This window comes from Mus caroli, chromosome 3 (assembly GCF_900094665.2).
Source record: "Mus caroli chromosome 3, CAROLI_EIJ_v1.1, whole genome shotgun sequence".
Lineage (NCBI taxonomy): Eukaryota > Metazoa > Chordata > Mammalia > Rodentia > Muridae > Mus > Mus caroli.
In genome coordinates, this window is record NC_034572.1 from 98,808,567 (window position 1) to 98,830,795 (window position 22,229).

At 48.9% G+C, this 22,229-nt stretch overlaps 1 protein-coding gene across 1 annotated transcript; it reads right to left on the reverse strand.

The window, feature by feature from the left end:
- Window positions 1–14,270: 14,270 nt before the first annotated feature.
- Tafa3 (TAFA chemokine like family member 3) lies at window positions 14,271–21,112 on the reverse strand. The gene is made up of 7 exons (XM_021158946.2): window positions 20,776–21,112; window positions 19,563–19,691; window positions 17,800–17,888; window positions 17,583–17,698; window positions 16,802–16,951; window positions 15,942–16,066; window positions 14,271–14,498 (listed from the first exon to the last, which is right to left on the reverse strand). The coding sequence occupies exons 4-7, from the start codon at window positions 17,692–17,694 to the stop codon at window positions 14,487–14,489; spliced, it is 399 nt and encodes a 132-aa protein (XP_021014605.1). The 5' UTR covers window positions 17,695–17,698; window positions 17,800–17,888; window positions 19,563–19,691; window positions 20,776–21,112; the 3' UTR covers window positions 14,271–14,486.
- Window positions 21,113–22,229: the final 1,117 nt, after the last annotated feature.

Here is a 22,229-nt window from a genome sequence, read left to right on the forward strand (position 1 = left end):
CACATATGCCCTACACATATGCCCTACACATATGCCCTACACATATGCCCTACACATATGCCCTACACATATGCCCTACACATATGCCCTACACACATGCCCAAATGAGTTGGAGGCCATCAGACCCTAGTTGTGAACTTGGTCTACAGAGCAAGTTCCAGGACAGACTGGGCTATTTGAAGGAACTCTGCATTGAAAGGCCAAACAATTAACAAAAACAAAACAAAAGATTCAAAACAACAGCCGGGCAGTAGTGGCATACGCCTTTAATCCCAACACTTGGGAGGCAGAGGCAGGTGGATTTCTGAGTTCGAGGCCAGTCTGGTCTACAGAGTGAGTTCCATGGCTACACAGAGAAACCCTGTCTCGAAAAAGAAAGAAAGAGAGAGAGAGAGAGAGAGAGAGAGAGAGAGAGAGAGAGAGAGAGAGAGGAACGAAGGAAGGAAGGAAGAAAAAAAGATCCTAAACAACAACAGCAAATCCTCTGAGTGGCAAAACCAGATGTGCATGACTGCATTTGTGGTCCTCAAGTGCTGGGACTAAAGCCTGCACCAATACCGCCCAGCTGAGAATCCAGGTTTATTAACTCACAGAAAGACCAAGGCCTCATATACCTTCAGGGCTCCATTTACACACAGTCACTCCATGCGTTTACCCTCCCACACTGGGCGTCCATCCTTCATCCACATACAGATAAAATTCTGCACCTCACCCAAGTTTATTCCACAAACCAGAGCAGCTACTACCTACTTCAGGACAATATAGGCATAAAATGTAAGTCCAGCTAACAGGATCTCAAAAAAGATCTGGGGGTGGGGGAGACGAGGTCCAGACCCAGATGAAGTCTGAGACACCAGGCAGAGGAGAGTGTTGAGGGTGCTCAAGCTATTTTACCCAGAAAGACCTACCAAAACCTTGCAGGAGGAGCTCAGATCAGGAAGCACTAGAAACAGAGAGTCACATTCAAATATCTCAAGTGCCTGATCTGTGGAGACCCCAAGTCCAGGTCTGTGGTTCTCATGGGTTCAAGTGTGCAGTGCTCGAGAGGCTCCTTGTCTGGGCATCAGATGCTCCATAGCCTGTCCTTCTTTGTTGTAATAGTACAAAGACCACAGTGGAAGTTATATTTAACATGTATGGCCAGACACTAACTGCTAATCTCTTGACCTTCCTTCCAGGTCAGGCCCATCCTGTCCTCTCTGTGTCTACTGGTCTGTCAGCTAAGACTCAGTCAGAGGTCAGACCTCCTAAACCCTTCCCCAGCTCTGTCTGTCCTCTCTCCCACTTACAGTAGGGATACAAGTCTTTCACCCCAAACCAGTCAAAGCCTTTTCTACAGGTGGTGTTGTGAGATCAAAGAGTTCCCCCGCCTTTGTCTTCCTTGCCAGAGGCAGACAGGAGAGGCAGACAGAGATTTCCCCAGAGAGAATCTGCCTGACCCAGGCTGTCTGCTGTGCTATTTACTCCAGATTCTACCTGACAACCCATCTGAATAAGGAACTCCTCCTAGCCTGGATGAGCTCCCGCGCAGACCCAGTTGGTAATGGAACACACAGGCTTCAGCTTCCTCCATGAAGGAGTGACTGTTATGGCCACTTTCCCCCAAGCTAAAAATAACTGGAAAAAACAGGCACAATAAATAAAAGACCTCTTTTCAGACCCCAGGCAAGTAGTCGGTGCATGATAACTGCAAAGGGCTTGGCTGCATCTTGTTTGACTGCAGACAACTTCAAGCTCCAACCCTTCCCTGTCTATTGTTAGAATTAATGTACAAAATGGTGGACTTCATTATGTTGATTTCCCATATGCATACATTGTACTTCATGAATACTCACCCCCCATTACCTCTCGTATCCCCCCAAGTAGTCTTTGACTACTGGCTCCACCATACCCAGGAGCAGCCATGTCCTTTCCTTTCTATTGCTTTGTTTCATTTGATATTTAGCGCGTTGTGTTGGGGCAAGTGGGGACACTGATCCTGTAACATGGAAGCATGCAGAGGTCAGAGGACACCTTGCAGTGTGTCAGAGGACACACGTTCTGTCCTTGCACCAGGTGGATTCTGGGAATCAGTCAGGTTGTTAGGCCTGGCAGCAAGCACCCTTACCTGCTAAGGCATCTGCCTGTCTCCAAGTGACTGTATGTTTACAAGTGGAAAATTAGTGAGAGACATGAGGTATAGCTGGTTTTCTAAATAGAAATGTAGGGATATAAAGCTTTAGTACAAGTCAAATGTTTCAGTGAACAAGTTGGAGCAGCTCAACTTTATAACGATTACAAATTAATCTGAGGACTGGAGAGATGGCTCAGTGGTTAAGAGCTCTAGCCGCTCTCTGGAGGACCCCAGTTAGATTCCCAGCATCCTAGGTGTGGCTTACAACTTCTGTAACTCCACTTCCAGGACGCACGGATGTCTCCTCCTGAGTTCTGAAGGCACCAGGCATGCATGAGTTTATAGATACACGTGAAGGCAAAATCCCACAGACACAAAAGAACTAATAAAAATTTAAAAAGAAAGGGCTGGAGAGATGGCTCAGCAGTTAAGAACACTGGCTCATCTTCCAGAGGTCCTGAGTGCAATTCCCAGCAACCACATGGTGGCTCACAACCATCTGTAATAGGATCCAATGCCCTCCTCTGGTGTGTTCAAGGAGAACCATAATGTACTCACATATATAGAATAAATAAACCTTGAAAGAAAGAAAGAAGAAAGAAAGAAAGAAAGAAAGAAAGAAAGAAAGAAAGAAAGAAAGAAAGAAAGAAAGAAAGAAAGGGGGAGGGAGGGAGGGAAGGAAGGAAGGAAGGAAGGAAGGAAGGAAGGAAGAAGGAAGGAAGGAAGGAAAGAAGGAAAGAAGGAAAGAAAGAAAGAAGGAAAGAAGGAAAGAAGGAAAGAAGGAAAGAAGGAAAGAAGGAAAGAAGGAAAGAAGAGGGCTGGCGAGTTAGCCCAGTGATATTTACTGCTCTCCTAGAGGATCCTGGTTTGATTCACAACACTCACATGGATGTTCACATCTATCTGATTCCAGGGGTGTCTATACACTTTTACCCTACAAGGGTATCTATCAGCCATGCGTGTGGTGTATTTGTATACAGGATACATCACACACGCGCACACACACACACACACACACACAAATTAAAGACATAAAGTCAGATCGCTTCAAAAGTGATAGTACAAACTTTATATAGCCCTTCAAGGGTGTAGAAACAGAGTGAGAACTTTTCTACTTTTTTCTGAGTCCAACATTATCCTGGTTTTAAAACAAAGACCGATATTTGTGATAGTGCTAATTTAACATAACCTAGAATCATTTGAGAGATGGCCTCTGGGCATGCCTGAAGGGAGTCATCTTGATTGCCTTCCTTAAAGTGAGACCTCAGTCTAGTGGTTGCCTGGTAACCAGGTGGGCAAGGTTGAGGAGATGGGGAATTTTTTTTTTTTTTTCTTTTTGAGACAGGGTCTTAAGTAGCTCAGGTTAGCACTGAATTCACAACGTAGCTGAAAATGATCCCGAACTTTTGCCTTTGTTTCTCTGCCTCCTGAGTGCTGGGATTGCAGACGTGCACCATAAGCTAGGCCTCTGCTGTGGGGATAAGCTTGGAGATTCGTGCCTATTAAACAAGCACTAACTCTATCATCCGAGAGACGTCCTCAGCTCTAACATGAAATCATGATCATGGAAGTACTGTTTACAAGTGTGTGAAAACTCAACTAAACATCCACTTCAAATTATTTTATTGCATGTAAAATGCATTTCAACAGACATTATCGGCACCCAACCTTGTATATCTTTTTACCCACAGGGGCCTGGACCTTGCTGCCGGAAGACTTTCTCCAGGAACCGCGGCTCCCGGCACTGAGAGGAGTCCGAGGTTAACCGGGAGAGGTTCTGGACCCAGAGCTGCCACAGAGGTTGTGCGGGTTGAGGGGACCCCGCAGTTTTACGATTGCGACACTAGGTCAGTCCCACCGCGAGGGGGCGCTGCTCATCCAGACGCCCGAAGTCTAGCGCGCTGCACCGAACTGAGTATGCATCGCCTGCTGTGGAGTCCTGGGGTGGACCGCGCTCAGCTGCGACCCTTGCATCCACCCGAGATTTCCCCACTTGTCCCGGGGGCGGGGTACAAAACGGGACAAAGTCTAACCCCACAGGCTAGTGGGAAGGAGGGCAGCGTAGTCTTCACAGAACGCGTCATCGAATAGCCCTGCCTCTCTCTTAACCGAAGACTAATTTCCCTCCCCAAATCTTACACACAGCTCTTAACTTTCCCGGATCCTGAGTCTGTATCTGTCCCATCCAGGCCTTCTCCTTCTCTGACATCTTTTAGTTGACTAAAGCCTTCAGTTGCAACTAATTATTTCTTTTCTATGTATTAATCTATTCTCTCATCTATTACGTCCCCAGCGCAGTTTCTCCTCCCTTCTCTCCTTCCAGTCCCTTCCCTTCCGCACTACCCATCCCCCAACCGCTCATCCTGGCTTTCCCGTCAGAAAAGGGCAGGTCTCCCAGGAATATCAACTAGATACTGTATATCAAGTTGCAAGAAGACTAGACACCTCCCCTCATATTGGACGAGGCAACCCAGTGAGAGGACAAGGGTCCGAGAAAGACTTCCAGTGGAGAGGCCAGAACACCAACCTGTCCACAAAACCTTCCACCTACAATTTGTCCTGCCAGCATGACGTGCTGGGGTTGGGAGTGGCCAACCACTAACTGGTCCAGCTTGAGACCCACGTGGCAAGAGGGAGCCCACCCTGACATTGTCTCAAGGACCAGAAACCAGAGGCTGAAAGGCCCAGAGACCTAGGAGAGAACCAAATATGTCCAGAAAAAAAAAATCAAGAAATGATTCCTAATGATATTCTGCTATACTCAAAGACAGAAGCCTGGCAGGACAGACTCCATCCAGCAACTGATGGAAACAGATGCAGAGAGACCCACAGCCAAACATTAGGCAGAAATCAGCGAATCCTGCAGAAGAAGGGGAGGAAGGATTGTAGGAGACAGAAGGATCAAGGACATCACAACAAACAAACAAACAAATCACAGAACCAACAAACCGGGACCTATAATAGGGGCTCACTAAGACTGAACTGAAGTCGGGGAGCCTGCACGGGACCTCTGTGTATGTATGTTATAGTTGGGTAGCTGTTGTTTTTGTGGGACTCCTAACAGAAGGAGTGAGGCTGTTTCTGATGCTTTTGCTTGTAACCGATTGTTTCTATTTAAACTTAATTAAAAGGCTCTCTCTCCTCTCTCTCCTCTCTCTCTCTCTCTCTCTCTCTCTCTCTCTCTCTCTCTCTCTCTCTCTCTCTGGAAAGATTATTGATGGGCAATCAGCTTACCAGCAGCTTATTCTTTAACAACCAGCAACTAAAGCAGCTCCCACTGGCAAGTCAATGGCTAACCAGCCGTTCTCCTTAGGGGAGGAGGCGAGGACATGCCCCACACCCTCTCCCACCATCCTTCCTCCCTCATAGGATCAACAGAATAAAACCTCAACCCTCTAGCTTTGAAAATGGTTCTGGGTCACTTCAGCCATTAAAACTCAGGTAACAGGCTGGGGAGGTGGTTCAGTTGCTAACGTGCTCGCCACACAAGCATGAAGACCTAAATGGCAATCTCCAGCACCCACATTAAACAAACAAACAAATGAAAATCCAGATTGCCCTCGTGACACTAGTGATGGAGAGGCGGAGAGAGGAGGGTCCCCGGAGCTTACGAGCCATATAGTCTGAGGTGTCCATGTCTGGGTTCAGTGAGAGATCCCCCGACACTAAAACAACATAAGGCAGAGAGCCAATAGAATATTGCTGATGGACTGTTGAGATGGCTCAGCCAGTAACAGCACTGACTGAGTTCAAATTCCCAGAAACCACATGGTGGCTCACAACCACCTGTAATGAGATCTGACGCCCTCTTCTGGTGCTGTCTGAAGACAGCTACAGTGTATGTATGATGTATGTATGATGTATGTATGTATGTATTTTGGGTTTTTTGAGACAGGGTTTCTCTGTATAGCCCTGGCTGTCCTGGAACTCACTCTGTAGACCAGGCTGGCCTTGAACTCAGAAATCCATCTGCCTCTGCCTCCCAAGTGCTGGGATTAAAGGTGCATGGCACCACTGCCCAGCTACTTATTTACAATAATAAATAAGTCTTTAAAAAAGAAGAAGAGTGTTGGCATTGACTTTTAGCCTCCACATGTATGTGCACGCAGGAACAAGCATGGAAGCACAGGCCCCACACATCCCCAATTCCTCACCTCCAAACAACAGTAAAACCCCTCAATATACTCATCCTCTTGGCAACGGATGCCTGTCCTTGGCGAGCTTTCTGGAACCCTGTGTGGTGGGACTTAGGAGGCCTTTAGCTCCAGTATCTCCAAGAGTCTGAGAGATGTCCCTCAAGTCTAAGTGAGCCACCTTCTCAATTCTTATGGGAATCCCTAAAGAGACGCTCTGTGAGGCTCAGTCCCCAGCTGGGCTGGCTCTGACTGGAGCACAGCTACACGGCTTGGGAGTCTACAAGCATAACAGACGTTAAAGGGAGACTACATTAGAGGAAAAGTGGTTTCTACAAACCAAAGGACAGAAGTAATGGCCAAGGATTCTCGGCCGACCTTAACAGTATGTTTTCCTTTCTGCCTCAGAAATCCCAACCCATCAAAGTCTCTAGAACTCGTAGTCAACCAATAAACTCCTCTGCCAGCCTAAGATTCGAACTGTAGGTTCTGCAAAAGTCACTAACAGAGGCATCTACCTACTCGATGTTTTCTTTGGTGTAAAGACTGCCATACAAGGGCTTTGGTGAAAAGGCTACAGGATCTGGAGAGGGCTGTTGGAATGTTAGACTTCCAGTGTTCCCCAAACAGTACACAGATCTGCACATGAGGCCAAGGTGCCTCTGTGATTGTGGAAGAGAATGAAGGCTGCACTGGCCAGGAGTGAAGAGAAAGTCCCAAGCTGGGAGACACTGCCTTTTCCTGCTCCCCACCTCTGCAAGCCCCAGGCAACCCAGCACTCCTCTAGGTTGGAGGGCTTATGAAGTCTTACCTGGATTGCTGTCTGTTTCTCCTCCTTTCCTCCCTTCTCCTCTCCCTCTTCCCCTTCTCCTCCTCTCTTTTCTTCTCCCTCCCTCTCACTCCTCCTCTTCTCCCTTCTCTTCCTCTCCTTTCGTCTTCTCCTCTTCCTCCTCCTCCATGACAAGGGTCCCAGCAGAGCGTCCTGCTGAGTCCTGTATATCACACCCAACTTAGGTCAACACCTGTGGTTTAGCTCTCACATGGGAAACTGCCCATCCCCACCCCCACCCCCCGTTTGCTTTCTACTGGTGTTTTCTGTGTTGTAGCGGCCCAGGCAGGGTGACTGCCAACAAAGGCGCATGGCTCTTTTCTCCCCTGAGCAGCAGCACCTGTAAGCAGATGTTAATAACTGCCTGACTGCCGCCCATTTTTGTGATGAAATATCACACTGCTTCTGTGCAGTTTTTTTTTTTTAATTGTTTTCAGGTAAGAAAATGCCCTGGTTGCTTTCACCAGTGGGAAAGGGGAAGAAAACACCACACACACACACACACACAGAGAGAGAGAGAGAGAACAACAGTAAAAATATTTTTAAAAACATATATAGATACTTAAGGGGAGCTGGGGAGATGACTCGGGTAAGATACTTGTGCGAGCAGGAAGGCTGGAGTTCGTATCCCCAGCACCTACACATAGGGGGAAGAAACTGAACATGGTAACACTCTTGTAATCCCCACTGGGAGACAGAGACAGGATCCTAAAGACTCAATGACAAGACAGTCTAGACAGTTTGTAAACCCTGGGTTCAGTGAGAGACCCTGTCTCAAACAAACAAAAAAGTGGAGACCAGCAGAGTTGGTTGACTTGCTGTCAACCTCTGGCCTGCATATGCACACATACCACATGCAAACCCGTAAACTAACATGCACAATCAAATAAAGCATATGCAGGCTCCTCTGGCCTCTCCCAGGCAAAATTAGCAGTGATGTCTCATTCAACCCTGCCATTCTGGAGGCTTCCTTTGCTGTTGTCCTTTAGGGTTTCTCCTGACAGACGGGGCAGCAGTGATACAGCTACGTTCCTTCCAGTAACACCTAAAATATCAAACTATCCGGAACCACCCAGAAACTAGATCGGGATTATTATTATTGTATTTTTTTTACTTAAAAAAAAAAAGTTTTACCACCAGGTAGTGGTGGCACAAGTCTTTAATCCCAGCACACAGAGGCAGTTTCTGGCCCCTCCCCGACCACACTAACTTCCAGGCTGTTCTAGCTTACAGGCTCCCTCCTGCCTCAGCACCTGTCTTTAAAACTGTCAAGGATACCCCTGCCTTAGATACCCTTAGAAATCTGAATAAACCTTTCTTTCTACACTCAGAGGGGCCTACTTTGGTGGTTTCCACTATACCATCACTTACACATACCCACAATCCTAGCACTCAGAAGAGAGACAAGAAAATTCCCCAAAATGCAAGGCCAGTGTGTAAGTGGGAGGGGGCTATATAGGAGACCCAGTCCCAAATCCCAAAGAGAAACACTTGTCTTTTCCACCGGCTGCACATTGTTTTCTGCCTTAGAGTGATATTTGAATGTACCCTGGACAATTGGATAACACTGGCCCCTCCAACGAGTCTTTCAGGGTGAGAAGCTCCTAAATTTCTACAGAACGTATTTCCCACTATCTGGATGCCTGTGTGTTGCCCGCGTATGTTGAGCACTTGATACATCCTATTTGCCTGGTCCATTTAGAAGGATGGCCTGACCTGTATTAAAGGTAAAGCCTTTAGGGGTGGGGTTGGTGGGGGTGGTGGGGTTGATGTGGGTGGGAGGGGTGAAGAGTGGAGAGTGGTGGGGGTGGTATGTGTGTGTGAAGGTGCACAGCTGGGCTTACCAGCAAGCAAGCTGTTTCTAGTAATCTTTCCTAACAGGTATCAAGAATTAGCATTAGAAACCAGATATGATGCATTCAGCAATCCCACGCCTTTGGAAAAAAGAGGCAGCAGGATTGCTAAAAGTTCAAAGCCAACCTGGGCTAGACAGTGAGTTCCAGGCCAACCTGGGCTATGCAGAGAGACCCTATTTCAAACAACAAAACAAAACAACAAATATTTGCTAGGTCACTGGCTGCAGGCTTAGACGCCGTAGGATGCCCTTACTCTGGAAGCTGGAAAGTCCAAGAGCACTGAGCCTGAATCTTCCTATCATCTGGTGAGAGTCTCAGGAGGGGAAGGACAAGGGGACATGTTTAAGATGGCCACCGAAAGCTGTGCCCAGGACAAAGGTGGTAACCCCTCTTAACAGGCTAGTCACCTTCAAAAGGCCCACTTCCAAATGTGAGTCTTGAAGGGAACAAATCACAGCAACATGTGTTACTATTTTTTTGTATATATGGGTGTTTTGTCTGAACATATCTGTGCATTGTGTACTATGCATGCAGTGCCTGGAAAGGCCAGAAGAGGGCGCTATACCCCATCCTTTGGAACTGGAGTTACAGCTAGCTGGTTATAAGCCACCTTGTGGGTATTGGGAATCGAATCCAGGTCCTCTGGAAGCACAGCCAGTGCTCTTAAACACGGAGCATCTCTCTGGTACCTATAGCAGCAATTTATGAAGAAACTGGGAGAATAAGGGTCTGACTTCAGGAAGACAGAGGATCAGAAAAAGCTATATCCCTAAGTCCTGAGCTCAGAAGGAAGCTGATGGAAGTATATGTCCTCCACATCTGGAGACAGACCTGGAGTTTCTGAAAGATTAATCCCCGCACTTGGGAGGCAGAGGCAAGCAGATCTCTGCGAGTTCAAAGTCAGCCTGGTCTACAAAGTAAGTCCAGGACAGCCAGGACTGGACAGAGAAACCTTGTCTTGAAAAACATGACAAAGAAAAAAACAAAATGTTAGCAAAAAAAAACAAAAACAAAAACAAAAACAAACAAAAAAAAAAACAAAAAACAATGGTGGCATACACCTTTAATCCCAGCACTCAAGAAGCAGAGGCAGGCTGACCTCTGAGTGTAAGGCCAACCTGGTGCATAGAGTGAGTTCCAGGACAGTCAGGGCTACACAGAGAAACCCTGTCTTAGAAACAAACAAACAAGAAACCCAACACTTAAATCAGAGCTGTTCTGTCTTCCAGTCTGTGCTTAGGAAGGACTGGGGTGCTAGGTTGGGGCACTGTGGGGTGTGTCATGTCAGACCACAAGAACAGTTTTGATGATAATGGCTTTGAGGGCAAAGAAGAGGATAAAGGTAATCCAGGGCCTGGAGAGTGGTTTGGGAAGTTGTTCTCTGCTTCTCTGCATGTTCAGCCATTCATCGACTCCAAATACATTTACAGCCACCATACAGCAGCTGGTGGGCCTGTGCCTACCCCACACTCACACTTGGTGACAAATCACACCCCAAGGACATCAAGGACTCACACTGGGAGAGATGAAAAGGAACCGGCCCCATCTCAGCCACATAGGTAGAGGTGGGATGTACGCTGTGTCCTGGGCTGTGAGCAGCCAGCGCACCCTGGTCCTGCCATCTGCTTCCTTAGTATTGCAGTTGAACTGGTTTCTGTGCATTCTGAATATCATCCTTGCTTCGGGGCATGGTGATGCTAAAACCCACAGACAGCCACTCACATGCATGCACAGTCCCATCTTTACCCGAGGGTGCCCATGCAGTTATCTTCCTGAAGTTCAAAAATTGTAGTTGCATGAACATGGAAAAGAGCAACTGAATTCACGTGGACTGGGAAGTATCTGAGAAGTGTCTGTCTGCTCTGCGTCTTACTCTCAGACTCCATCTTAGACAGCACGTCTGTGTTTGTTGTTGTTGTTAGACATCACAAGAGGCAATGGAAAGGATTTAAGGGGACACAAGCACAGGGTCAAACAAAACAAAACAAAACAAAACAAAACCCTCCCCAAATACTGGAGTCCAATGCAGCCATCGATTTCCAGGTCGGCAGTGTTCACACTCAGAAGGCTACAGTAAAACACTGTTGCAAAGACTGGCAAGAGTTTCCACAGACTTATTTAGGTTTCCAGAGTCATGTGGTGTGTTCACAATGACTCAAATATGCTCTCATAGCACAAAAATAGTCACAGGCAATAGTAAGAATAGCATGTTTCAATAAAACTTTATTTGTAAAAAAAAAAAAAAAGTAACCTGTATGCTTTAGTTTGCAATCCCCTGCATAGGACAAAAAGAACCTGGGGTGATCAAGACAGCGTCAAGGTTCTGCAAGGGTTTCCATTCTTTTTCTGTTGTTATTGTTGTTCCTCTTTTGACAGGGTCTCTGTTAGGTCCAGCCTGGCCTCCATCTTGCCATCCTCCTGCTTGCTTCCTGAGTACCTGGGATATAGGCATGCACCCCCACACCGAGTTTGCCAAGGACTGACAACACTCCATGTTGCCTCCTCAGGAAAGGACAGGCACCAGTTCTCCTTCGTGTGGCATTAGTCCTGTTCGGTTTGGCTCTGTAGTTGGAAATTCTGACTTGGTCCCCTTCATGCTTCCCTATGTGTATATGATCACTACGTGTTTCCTGTTGTTCTTCCCTCTGGCCCTTGCTCTCACAGTGTTGGGCAATTCCAGAATGAGACTCTCACAGTTAAGAACCCTGTTCTCCTTCCAAGTTCTCATCTGCTCTGGGGTACAATGGGATGTACAATAGTGGAAAGAACTCTATGCTGAGTCACTGAGCAAGGACATGCCACCAGCTTGCTGTGTGACTTCGGGCAAATTACTTAACCTTTCTGAGCTACCCTCTCCCAGGCTGGCAAATCAAAGAGCTGGCTTCTAAACCCTCTTGCAACTATAATTCTGGATTTAGGGAGCTGTCGTCTCAATGTGCAAGTTGATGTTGTAGAGCTGTCTGGGATCATTAATCAGGATGTTACTCACAGACTCAGTACAACTGCCAGGAGGTTAGCAGAAATCAGTCACATGATTTAGTAGTTGCTGGCTTTCCTAGAGCCCGCATAGCTCAAGGGATGGGGTCCCGGCAAACCTCAGATGATGAGATGTTCTCGCCAAGAAGGGCGGAGGAAGTCAAACGCCTGCAGGAACCCCTATGCTCCAAAAAACCCCCAAAAAACCAAACCAAAAAAACCCTCCATTTATGTCTAGACTGTTCTTTGCATAGCTACAAAACCTACACAGGTTTGGATTCAGCTGGATACAAATTTTGGGGGGCGGAGTTGGAGGTGGGGGTCTGGATCTTTTCTTTGCCAGAGCTTTTTGTGTGGGGCTTCCCTGGAAATCTACAGACATCCACTCAGCTCAGAGTTCACCCACTAAATGCATGGCTAGGTCAGGAGGCAGGGAGGGAGACTCGGAAGACTTAACAGGGAATAAGCAACTTTAGTGGGGGTCAGGGAAGGTGCAGAATCAGGACACTGAGGCAGGTGGGGGCTGGAGGAGGCTGGCAGCTCTCAGGAGCTTGTGACGCATCATCTCTAGACTCTCCACTTTAACCCAGTTCGTGTGGACAACACAGGTGGGGTACAGCAGGGGAGCTGACTGTTGGGTGACAGTGTCCAGAACAGAGTGAGCAGAGTCCATGGAGCTCTCTACACCCACTGACAGAACCTACCTTCTGGCCTCCAGGAAAGCAGGCTTTCACTGCCTGGTTCTGCTGAAGCCGTAACCTAAATAATTCACTCACACATCTCTCTCTGAGCATCAGGAGGAAAACAAACCCAGCCCCAGCCCCAGCCCTGCGCTCAGGTTTCCATGGTACAGAGGGTGAGCCAAGAGGCTGGGAGGCCATCCCAGGCCTTCAACGTCCCCTGGGAAGGGTCACAGACCTGACATGGGCAACAATGTGTTCCTTCCCTCCCTAGAGCTAAAGACGGCATTGACAAGTCTGTAATGTTTTTAAAAACAAAAAGAAGCAAAACAACAAAACAAAGAATATGTCACAGAGACTTAACACACCCTCTGGCCTCCACTCCTCAGTACTGAAGGAGACCATGACTGCCATTGACCCTTGGTGACCCTGGCCTGTGACCGTGCTACAAGCAGAGACTGACAGAGGCCTGCCTTTGAAAGATAACGTTACTGTTCATCTCATTTTGCAAAACCCAAAACATGCCCTGAGGTGGGATGGGGTGATATGAGAGTCTTAGTCAAATGCATTGGGACACAGGCAAAGAGAAGGGCACCAAGATTCCAGTGTAAACTACGGCTGATTTACCTTCTCAGGGAACCATCATCCAGGCTGGTCTCTAACACTCACTCTAACACTTAAGGTCTTGGTGATAAAAGTAAGCCAGCTTGCTACTCCCAAGCCATCTGGGAGGCCAGCCTGGTTATGAAGTCCTCTGGCCTGCCCCTCTGCCCTCTGGCAGGTACCTATGTAGGGGGCTGGCTGAGAAGCAGCAGAGTGGGTGATGGGATACCTAACTGCTCACACTGCTTCTGCTGCCACTGGGCTGAGTGACCTCTGGGCTGTCACCGGGCCTGAGAAGTAGCTCCACTCTGCTGTGTGTGTGTATATTCTAGGGTGTTTGGGTTTTGTTTTTTTGGTTTTTTTTTTTTTTTTGGTTTTGGTTTGTTTGTTTGTTGGATGGGAGATCAGTGGCCTCAACCAAAATGCCAGTGGTCAAAGTCCCATCTCCCAAGAATCACGTTGGTGCTATCCAGACAGTGTTTGCTGGGTCTCACTGTCTAGATAAAACTGCCACGGAAGGCCTAGGCTGGAATCCTAACATCCGTGTTTTTGGAAGCCCAAGCTGTGAGATCCTGGGCAAAACCATCTCATCCTCTGTGACTCGGTTTCCTCGTCCTTTAAAACAGCAACCAAACACCCGAAGTTCAAGGTGGAGGGGTGATTCTGACTGAGGTCCTGTCCATCCATGGACAGCAAAGGATGTGTGCCCCGCCCTGTCTCTGCAGAGGTGTGCCGAAGAAGCCCTTCATTCTACTTTCCAGTGCTGTCCAAAAGAGATCCCACGGGTTTGGCACCAGGGGGCAGTGTTTTCCTCTCACATCTTAGCATCTTGCTGGGGATGCAGGTTTGATGGGAAGGCCAAGATGGGAAGGTACTGATGTGGCCCTCATAACTTTGTATCCTGGGATCGGGTGGCTGAAGAAGATCTGTGTAAATTCCATCTGCCCCACCCCACCACACCCACTGCAGGTCACTCAGAAGCCACGGTACCAAACACTTTAAACTGTTGAAATTGCCTGTCATCCACTCCTTAACTTGACAAGATATTCCTTAAGGATAGGTTTGTGTGTTGACTTTGTTCATAGGAGAGCACAGGTCTCTCAAGTGTGTGGCCAAAGATCCAAGCATTTTAGCTGAACAGAGTGCTGCCCAGGGCCCTGGCAGGTCTATGTTACACTTGACATGGGCACATGTCCAGGTAAGTGAGTCCTCTTATCTGCTGTCTGGTGACCGGAGGCCTTTCTTCAGTCTCGAGCTCAGTCAAGGCTGTCCTGCCTAAGCCATGACCTCCGAGAGTTACCGCGTGACCTAGAAAGCAAATCGTCAGGTAGGGGAAGGTTTGAGAAAGCAACAGGGAACCGGCCATTGTCGCATGCCAGAGAGCCCCAGCATAGGCGAGTCACCAAGAGGTCACCGCTGCCAGTCTCCTAACACCACCCAAGCTGAGCACCTGTGGCCTGGTGATTCATGCTGGCACCCGTCAGGCAAACCTCACTGCCGTTTGCTTCTGAGTCACTACACGGATTGCAAAGGCAGTGATCTGCCTTTCAGGCCTGTAACAGTATGCCAAATGCCCCTGGCTCTGTGATAGGTCTCACATTGCAAGTCTTAATAAACATTCTCAGAATGGCTGTCCCCCTTTACTGCCTACAGACGGGCTGCCCTGCCTTTTAGTCAGCCAACTGCTCCCTCCCCACATTTTAAGTTTTATGTATATTAGTACTGTGTCTGCATGAACATCTGTGCACCACATGTGTGGTGCCCAAGGAGGCCATAAGAGGGTATTGGATCCTTTAGGACTGTGTTACAGAGAGTACTAAGCTACCATGGAGGTGCTGGAAATTGAACCTGGGTCTTCTGTAAAAGCAAAAAGTGCTCCTAACCACTGAGCTACCACTCCAGCCCCCAAACCTTTTCCTGCTGAAGTTCCCAGTGTTGTGTGTTCTGTGAAAAACCTCCATTTTCCTCAGAACCCCAGAAGTGGTTTTGCTTCTGTTAGTTAACCTGCTTGCTGTGTGTAGTGGGGCTGGTGGCGGGGACACTGCCTTGGCTTGCCTGGAAATGTCACTCACTTGCACAGGTGATGGTGGCAATGACATACAACTAATTAGCCAGGGCACTGTGGAACCGCTAAAGAGTTTGATAAAATTTTAATTACCCCTTGTTTTGTGGGGCAGGCGGCAAGCTGTGACGATAATAATCTTCTTAGGTGCTGTCACCGAGGACAGAGCAATCCGACTAGGGGAGGGCAGGCAGGAAGTGGGAGGGGAAGGGGTAGGAGTGTAGGGGACAGGGGACAGTCTGTGGTGAGGTGGCAGGCAGAGAGGTTACAATTTCTGGAATTCAGAGAGAAGGATAAATTGATCCCTGGTTGATCTAGGTAATTTTCTCAGTTCTCTACATTTTTCCCCCTTAGGGTTTTTTTTTTTCCTGTTTTGTTTTGTTTTGGTTTTGGTTTTGGTTTTGTATTTTTGGATACAGGTATTATGTAGCCCAGGCTAACTTTGAACTCCTGATCTTGTTCCTGAGTGCTAGGATTACAGATGTGTGCCTCTGTGCCCTGCTCCATTTTGTTTTAAAAGGCCTGATATTTTCTAGGGGTGAACCCATGGAAATCGAAGAGGAGAAAGTCAAGGCAAGCATGCATGCTGCCATCACCAGTAGCAGTGCCTGGCCCTCCAGGGTTCGGCCCCTGTGCTACCCTGGGTGAGGGAGGAGCAGGAGGGGAGGGTGAGCCACCCGTCTCAATACCTTGGTGGTTTTGACCTTGTGTCCACTGCTGCAGCTCCACCCTGACAGGTCCGGGAGCACCTTACACTCCTCCCCCAGCAGGCAGGGCTCCATCTGACACCACCACTTCTGCAGGACGATGGAGGCTGTGGGGCAGGAGGCAGGTGTGGCTCTAAGGTCTGGGAGCACAGCACCGGTCATAGCTGGTCTGTGAATGAGGTCTAGCTTCCTTCCCACCAACCGCAGGCGCTGATTACCACCGGGCTCCCCCTACTCTGGGCTGTCCAAGGAGGCAGCACTGTACACAGGCTGTGGACTGGGGTCTATCCCAGGCAACTTCATCACTGCATCACACCAAAGGGGGAGGAAGGCATCAAGCTAGGGGCAGCTGTTGTTCGCACAGAGGTACCATCTTCAGTGCCCTCTTTAGGGTATATGAGCTAGTAGCCAAGCCACATCCAGACATGCACAGGCTGGCATGGGAGCTAGTGAGCACAGGCATGGTGACGATCTGGATGCCACCAGAGCGTGAGAACACAGTGTGTACAGAAAGGAAGGAGAGTGGGTGTGCGATATCAGGGATCCCATGTTCCTCACGGAGCAGGTAGAGAATAACAGACGTGTGGAAGAGGACCTCCCTCGAGGAGTGTTCAGCCAGAGGAGCTGGCTTGAGGGAATGGGCCAGGTGGCAGGTATGTACATGGCCTGTAACAAGAGCTTTCTTCCTCTATGACACAGGGCGGGCCATGTCTGCCCTCTTCGCCACTTGAGAGAGATAAGGTCAGCCTTAAGATAGCTATGAAACTAGACCCTCAGCAGATGGTGAGGCCTAAGTGGACTTTCTTATCTCTGCTCTGCCCAGGGCCTGGCCTCTCACTCACCGTCCACACAGGAGGGCTTTGCTCTGGTGGTGCCAGCCACCTGGCCAGACAGGCAGGAGCATTTGACCGTCTGGGAGCGCTCCTCAATGCGGTTCCGGTTGCAGCAGCGATGAGCAGCAATCACCTCGCAGGTGCCCTGCTTCACTAGGACTGAGGCAGCCAGCAATTACAAGCTCAGGAGAGCCAGGTCTCCAACCCTACCCTCCTCCCTCTCTCCTACCCTGCTGCAGGCCCTCAACCCCCTCCTCCTTGCTCATGGAAAAGTCATTTAAGAGAAACCCAGCGCTGGGACTACGGCTCAGCGGCAGTGTTTTCTAGCATAGAGGTGAAGGCTGGGATCAGACCTTCAGCACACACCGTTCATGACTCTTTGAAAGCTGGAGTCCCACACCAGCCCCCACCTTCCACTTTCTCGGGGTGAGGGCAAGGGCCCCAGAGCTTACAATGCGTGGGGGAGGATCATCCGCTTACAGAGGCTTTAGCCATCCCAGAAGGAAAACCCCAGAATTAGGCCAGGAGACTAGACTTAAGCCTCCGCCCGAGGGCCTCACTGCAGAACACCTTCCCCTTGGAAGAGATGGTGCCAATGGGTCTTCCCAGGCCTTCTCTAGACTGCGGAAGGGAAGAGGACAGTTTCCTGGGTAATGACTGGAGGAGTCACATCTGCAGATTTTACTCTGCCCCAGAGATCTGCCTGCTTTGTGGGATGGGCTGGAGTGCCTTCTTGCTCTCCAGGCATCCTGTAAAAACCCCTTCCCTCGTCTCACCACCTTTCCCAAACCTGCAGATGTTGGAGGCTGCAAGGAAGCAGAGGCCAGACATGTCCACAGCCAGGCAAGGCACAGTGCAAGCACCCAGCTGCCTGCACTCCAGTTGCTGGTGGGTCTCTCCATCGGTCTGTGGAGAGAAGTATACACCCTACTCAGCTCGAAGCAGATACTCCCTCTGCTCCTGGACTCAGCCCCTTCTCTATGCCCAAGGTTAGGCAGGGTACAGACCTTGTCTCCAGGTAGCTTTCGGTGGGGCGGGATGTCACTGTAGGATACGATGACTGACAGAGAGGGATCAAGGAACAGGAAGGCAGAGCCTGTGGAGGAGACATTTCAGAGATCTCGCAGAGTAAATTAAGGGCTGTGCCATGGACTGGACAATGACGCCCGACTCCCACTCTTTGAGCTCTTGAGCGGAACACTTCATTTGTGGGCTCTTGGTGATATCCCGCTGCACGAGAGATTGCTATGATCATTTGTAAATAAAGCTCCAAAAGTCTGGATACAACCTGAACAGCCATCAGTAGAGGGAGGGGCTGAGTACACCATGGAGAACTTGAAAATGCAGTTCCCTCCAGATGGCTGCTGGGAACACAGAGCAGAACAGAACAGAGAGAAAACCAAAGCCATCGAGGAATTTTGTAAGGACACAAACAGAGACTTTACTGAGAAACCAGTCGTCCTGTATAGATGGAAAAAAAAGCAACAAGTGTGTGTGAGGGCGAGAGTGTGTATGTGTGTTGCTTAATATGCACATACCTGCTCTGTTTGCCATTGAGAAAGGAAACTTTTTGCTTGGCTAGACGTCGTAAATAAGCCAGGCGTGGTGGTGCACGCCTTTAATCCCAGCACTTGGGAGGCAGAGCAGGCGGATTTCTGAGTTCGAGGCCAGCCTGGTCTACAGAGTGAGCTCCAGGACAGCCAGGGCTATACAGAGAAACCCTGTCTCGAAAAACCAAAACCAAACCAAACCAAACCAAAACAAAAACAAACAAACAAACAAACACACACAAGTTGTAAGAAGATGGCTTATTTCCCCAATGTCTTTCTTTTATGTGTTTAAGTTTCAGATCATGGGACCGGACTAGCAGTACAATTCAATCTAAACACAATTTAAATTTTTAACAGAAAGGAATGAAGGCTTGTTATGATGGCAAACGTATTCCTAGCACTCTAGACGCCACAGCAGACGGATCATTGAAAGTTTGAGGACAGCCTGATCTACATAGTGAGTTCCAAGTCTAGCCAGGGCTCTATAGGAAGACCCTGTCTCAAACAAACAAACACACACACACACAAACACAAACACAAAGCACAGAGCTGAGGGGGATGGCTCAGTGAGTAAGGGCAAGTGTGAGAACACCATCACAGATATAAAAAGCTAGACTACGTAAGAAGATTGCTAGATTGCTGGATAGCCTAGAGCTAGAGTAAGTGAAAGACAAAGACCCCACCAAGGCGGAGCAAGGTAGCAAGTGACAGAGAGCAGGGTGTCTCTGTCAAATAAGCCTCCTCTGGCTTTCATGTGGATGCAGACATGCACGCATGTCATGCACACACGTGAAAAAGAATAAATAAATAAATAAACAAATAAATGGAAGGAAGGAAGGGAAGAAGGAAGGAACATCACCTCCTCCCCCATTAGAAATTGAAAGCCTTGCCCAAGGCCAGGGTCATGGGTCAGGACCCAGAAGCCTGCCTGACGCTTTCTCTTCCTCCTGTCTTCTATGAACCAAGCAAGACCTCCAACATCTGTACCAGGAGTGGGTAAGAACCAGAGGGCAACCCGAAAAGTAGCAACAAAAAGTTGAGAGAAAGTAGCCACAGAAGGGGACAGGAAGAGCCCCAGGAGGCCACGGGTTAGCCTGGTCACTGTCCCCAGCAATTGACAGCACAGTTCTAGGAATACCAGGGGCCAAAAAGAAGGATACAGCTGCTCCCTTGGAGGGGCAGTCTTCTCCTCAATTCTCATCTCCAGATGTCTCACTTACCGTTCCTGGGGTCTTCAGGCCTCTCTCTGCCTGTTCATCTGCTGGTCTCAGACTTGTTCCATCTGATGAACAATGTGGAGGTTGTTCAGAATGGAGAGAGACCAGACCCCTGGAGGGGCTAAGAGGAAGCTTGGAAGAGAGTAAGAGAACGGGAGGGACACTAAGGAACTCCAGCTTAGGCTGTCTCAAGGCAAAGGCAGTCATTTCTGCTCTGGGAATCTGTCCTTGCTCCCCTACCCTCCTCCCTCAGACTATAGAGATCAGTGGGGGCAGTGACCCTGAGAGAGTGAATGGGCTTTCTTTTTCCTAGGAGTGAAGCAGGGGTGGGAGGGTCTAAGAATCAGTGCTGTCATCTTTCTGGTTTTGGGATAGAGCTAGGGTCAGAGAAGGGGGTGGAATCTGCCAGCTTTGTCCCAGAAGAGACCGCTGGGGAAGAAGCCCCAGGTCTCCCAGTTCTGTCTCTCCCTCCACCTCTAACCAACCCATCCTGAGCCTTGCTTCCTGGACTCTTCTGAAACTGGCTTAATTCTGCTGCTGTGTCTCAGCCCCACCTCAGAGGGCTAGCCTTGCAGGGCAACAGGTCTCTGCTTCCATGCACAGCCCACAGAACTTCTCCACTCTCTGCCAAAGGTCTTTCCTCGTTCAGTCCCCAGTGAGAAGTCAAACTGAAGCACATTGCTGGTGATCTGAGGGAGGGCCTAGCGAGGGGAATGCAGGTGGGGGTGGAAGGTGTGTGGGGCCAGTCCCCTGGGCATGGGTGTGTCCCCACACTTCTAGATGAACCTCCTGTCTCATAAGTCTTCTTTCTCAGGCTATGTCAGGAGCCCTCATTTTGACCATTGCAAATGCCATTTGTTCTTTTCTTGGGGACATCCTATTTCTGGTTGAGTTCTAACAGTGTCTGATCCAACGTACACATTTCTCCTAGGTATTCCAGTGCTCAGAGAACCTGGGGAAGACGGGAGACTTGGGCTCTCTGACGTTCTATTCATTCCCTCCTCAAAAGGTACAGGAGAAGGGAGTTTCTAGGATTTGTTTGTCAGCATCCATAGTCTGCCTCAGTTTCCTTGAGCTGTTTCCCCAATCCTCAATTCAGGCTAAGATGAGGCTGGGAGAGCAGCCTTCATAGCAACAAGAGGTCAACAAGAACCTTAAATCTTGTTTTTGCTTACTTCTGTTCCCTCTAGCATTTATTCTTACTCCTGGTACCCACCTGCTCCACAGCAGTGGCCCGGGTTCAACTTTCTGGCCTGAGGTCCTCGCTGCTTCTGAGCTTGGCATCTAGACTCTCCAAATCGGGCTCTTCGCGGGAGTGGCCAGCTTAGGTGTTGTCTGGTTTTGAGCTCTGTCCGCGATAGATCGTCAAAGTTGTTGCGCCCGAGGAGAGCAGGGGCTCTGGCTAAGCTGGAGTCTCCGGTTTAGAGCACCTAGATGCTCTGGTTCAGCACCCACCAGTTCTGCTGGGCTAGGCCGGGTCCTCCCGAGCTTTCGGTCTGCAGGTTGAGGAGCGCGCAGCCGCTAGACTGGGAGTCGTTCCCGCTACTCCAGCCCTTGCGGGCACGGCCGGCTTCTTCGAAACTGTGTGGGGGGTGCTCTGCGGGGAACCTGGGCACAGCTGGCCCGCAGCGGCCTCTTGTGGCGCAGAGCAAGTCAGGACTAGAAGCCCACCGACTCTCTTTTCAGGGACAGTTCCTTGAGCAAAACACATCAATTATAGCATGTCACTAAAACTTTCAGGAATGTGGCCCCTAGTCTAGTAGTTCAGGGAGGTAGGTTGTATTTTGGGATGGGGATGGGCGTTGCATCTGGGAGTAGTATTCATCTAGACCAGCAGTAGGCTGTTATTTAAATCCGAGCTCATTAAATCTTACAGTTCAGTTCTTCAGACCACGTACAGGGTTTCACACCTGTAATCCCAGGATTTGGGAGACAAAGGCAGGAGATAAGTGTGAGACCCTATCTAAAACAAACAAACAAACAAACAAACATACAAACAATAAAACCCAAACCAAGCGGAACAACCTCCTAAACCCAAAGAAAGAAAGAAAAGCACAGCAGGGGATGGGAGATGGGAAGGTAAGGCTGCCTGAGAGTTTGAGGAAGTTTGGTCTGTATGGTTTACACAAGGTTCCAGACCAGCTAGTGGCTACTTAGCCAGACCATACCTTCAAAGGAAAGACAGAGAAAAAGAGGTGGTGTGTGTGTGTGTGTGTGTGTGTGTGTGTGTGTGTGTGTGTGTGTATAAAATCCAGTTCTTTGTTAGTACAGTCAAGTGTTATTTAAGGTGCTTCCCAATTGGAAGATTCTCAAGTTGCATAGTTGTTATGTTTGTTTGTTTGTTTGTTTTGTTTGTTTGTTTGTTTTACCACAGGGGTTCCCGGCTGCCACCCAGGAGGGATAGTAAATACTTCCAACGGGCTGGAGAGATGGCTCAGCCACCACATGATGGCTCACAACCATCTGTACAGCTACAGTGTACACATCTACATAAAATAAATAAATAAATATTTAAAAAATATACTTCCAGCACAGAAGTGCTGCCCTCCTGCGTGGGAGGACCAAGGGTAGTACCGCGGTGGAGAACCAGGCTGCAAGGCTTCACAAGGTGTGAATGGTCCTGTGGATAATGGGTGTGACTCTCACCTTGGAAACCAAATCTGAGGTTTC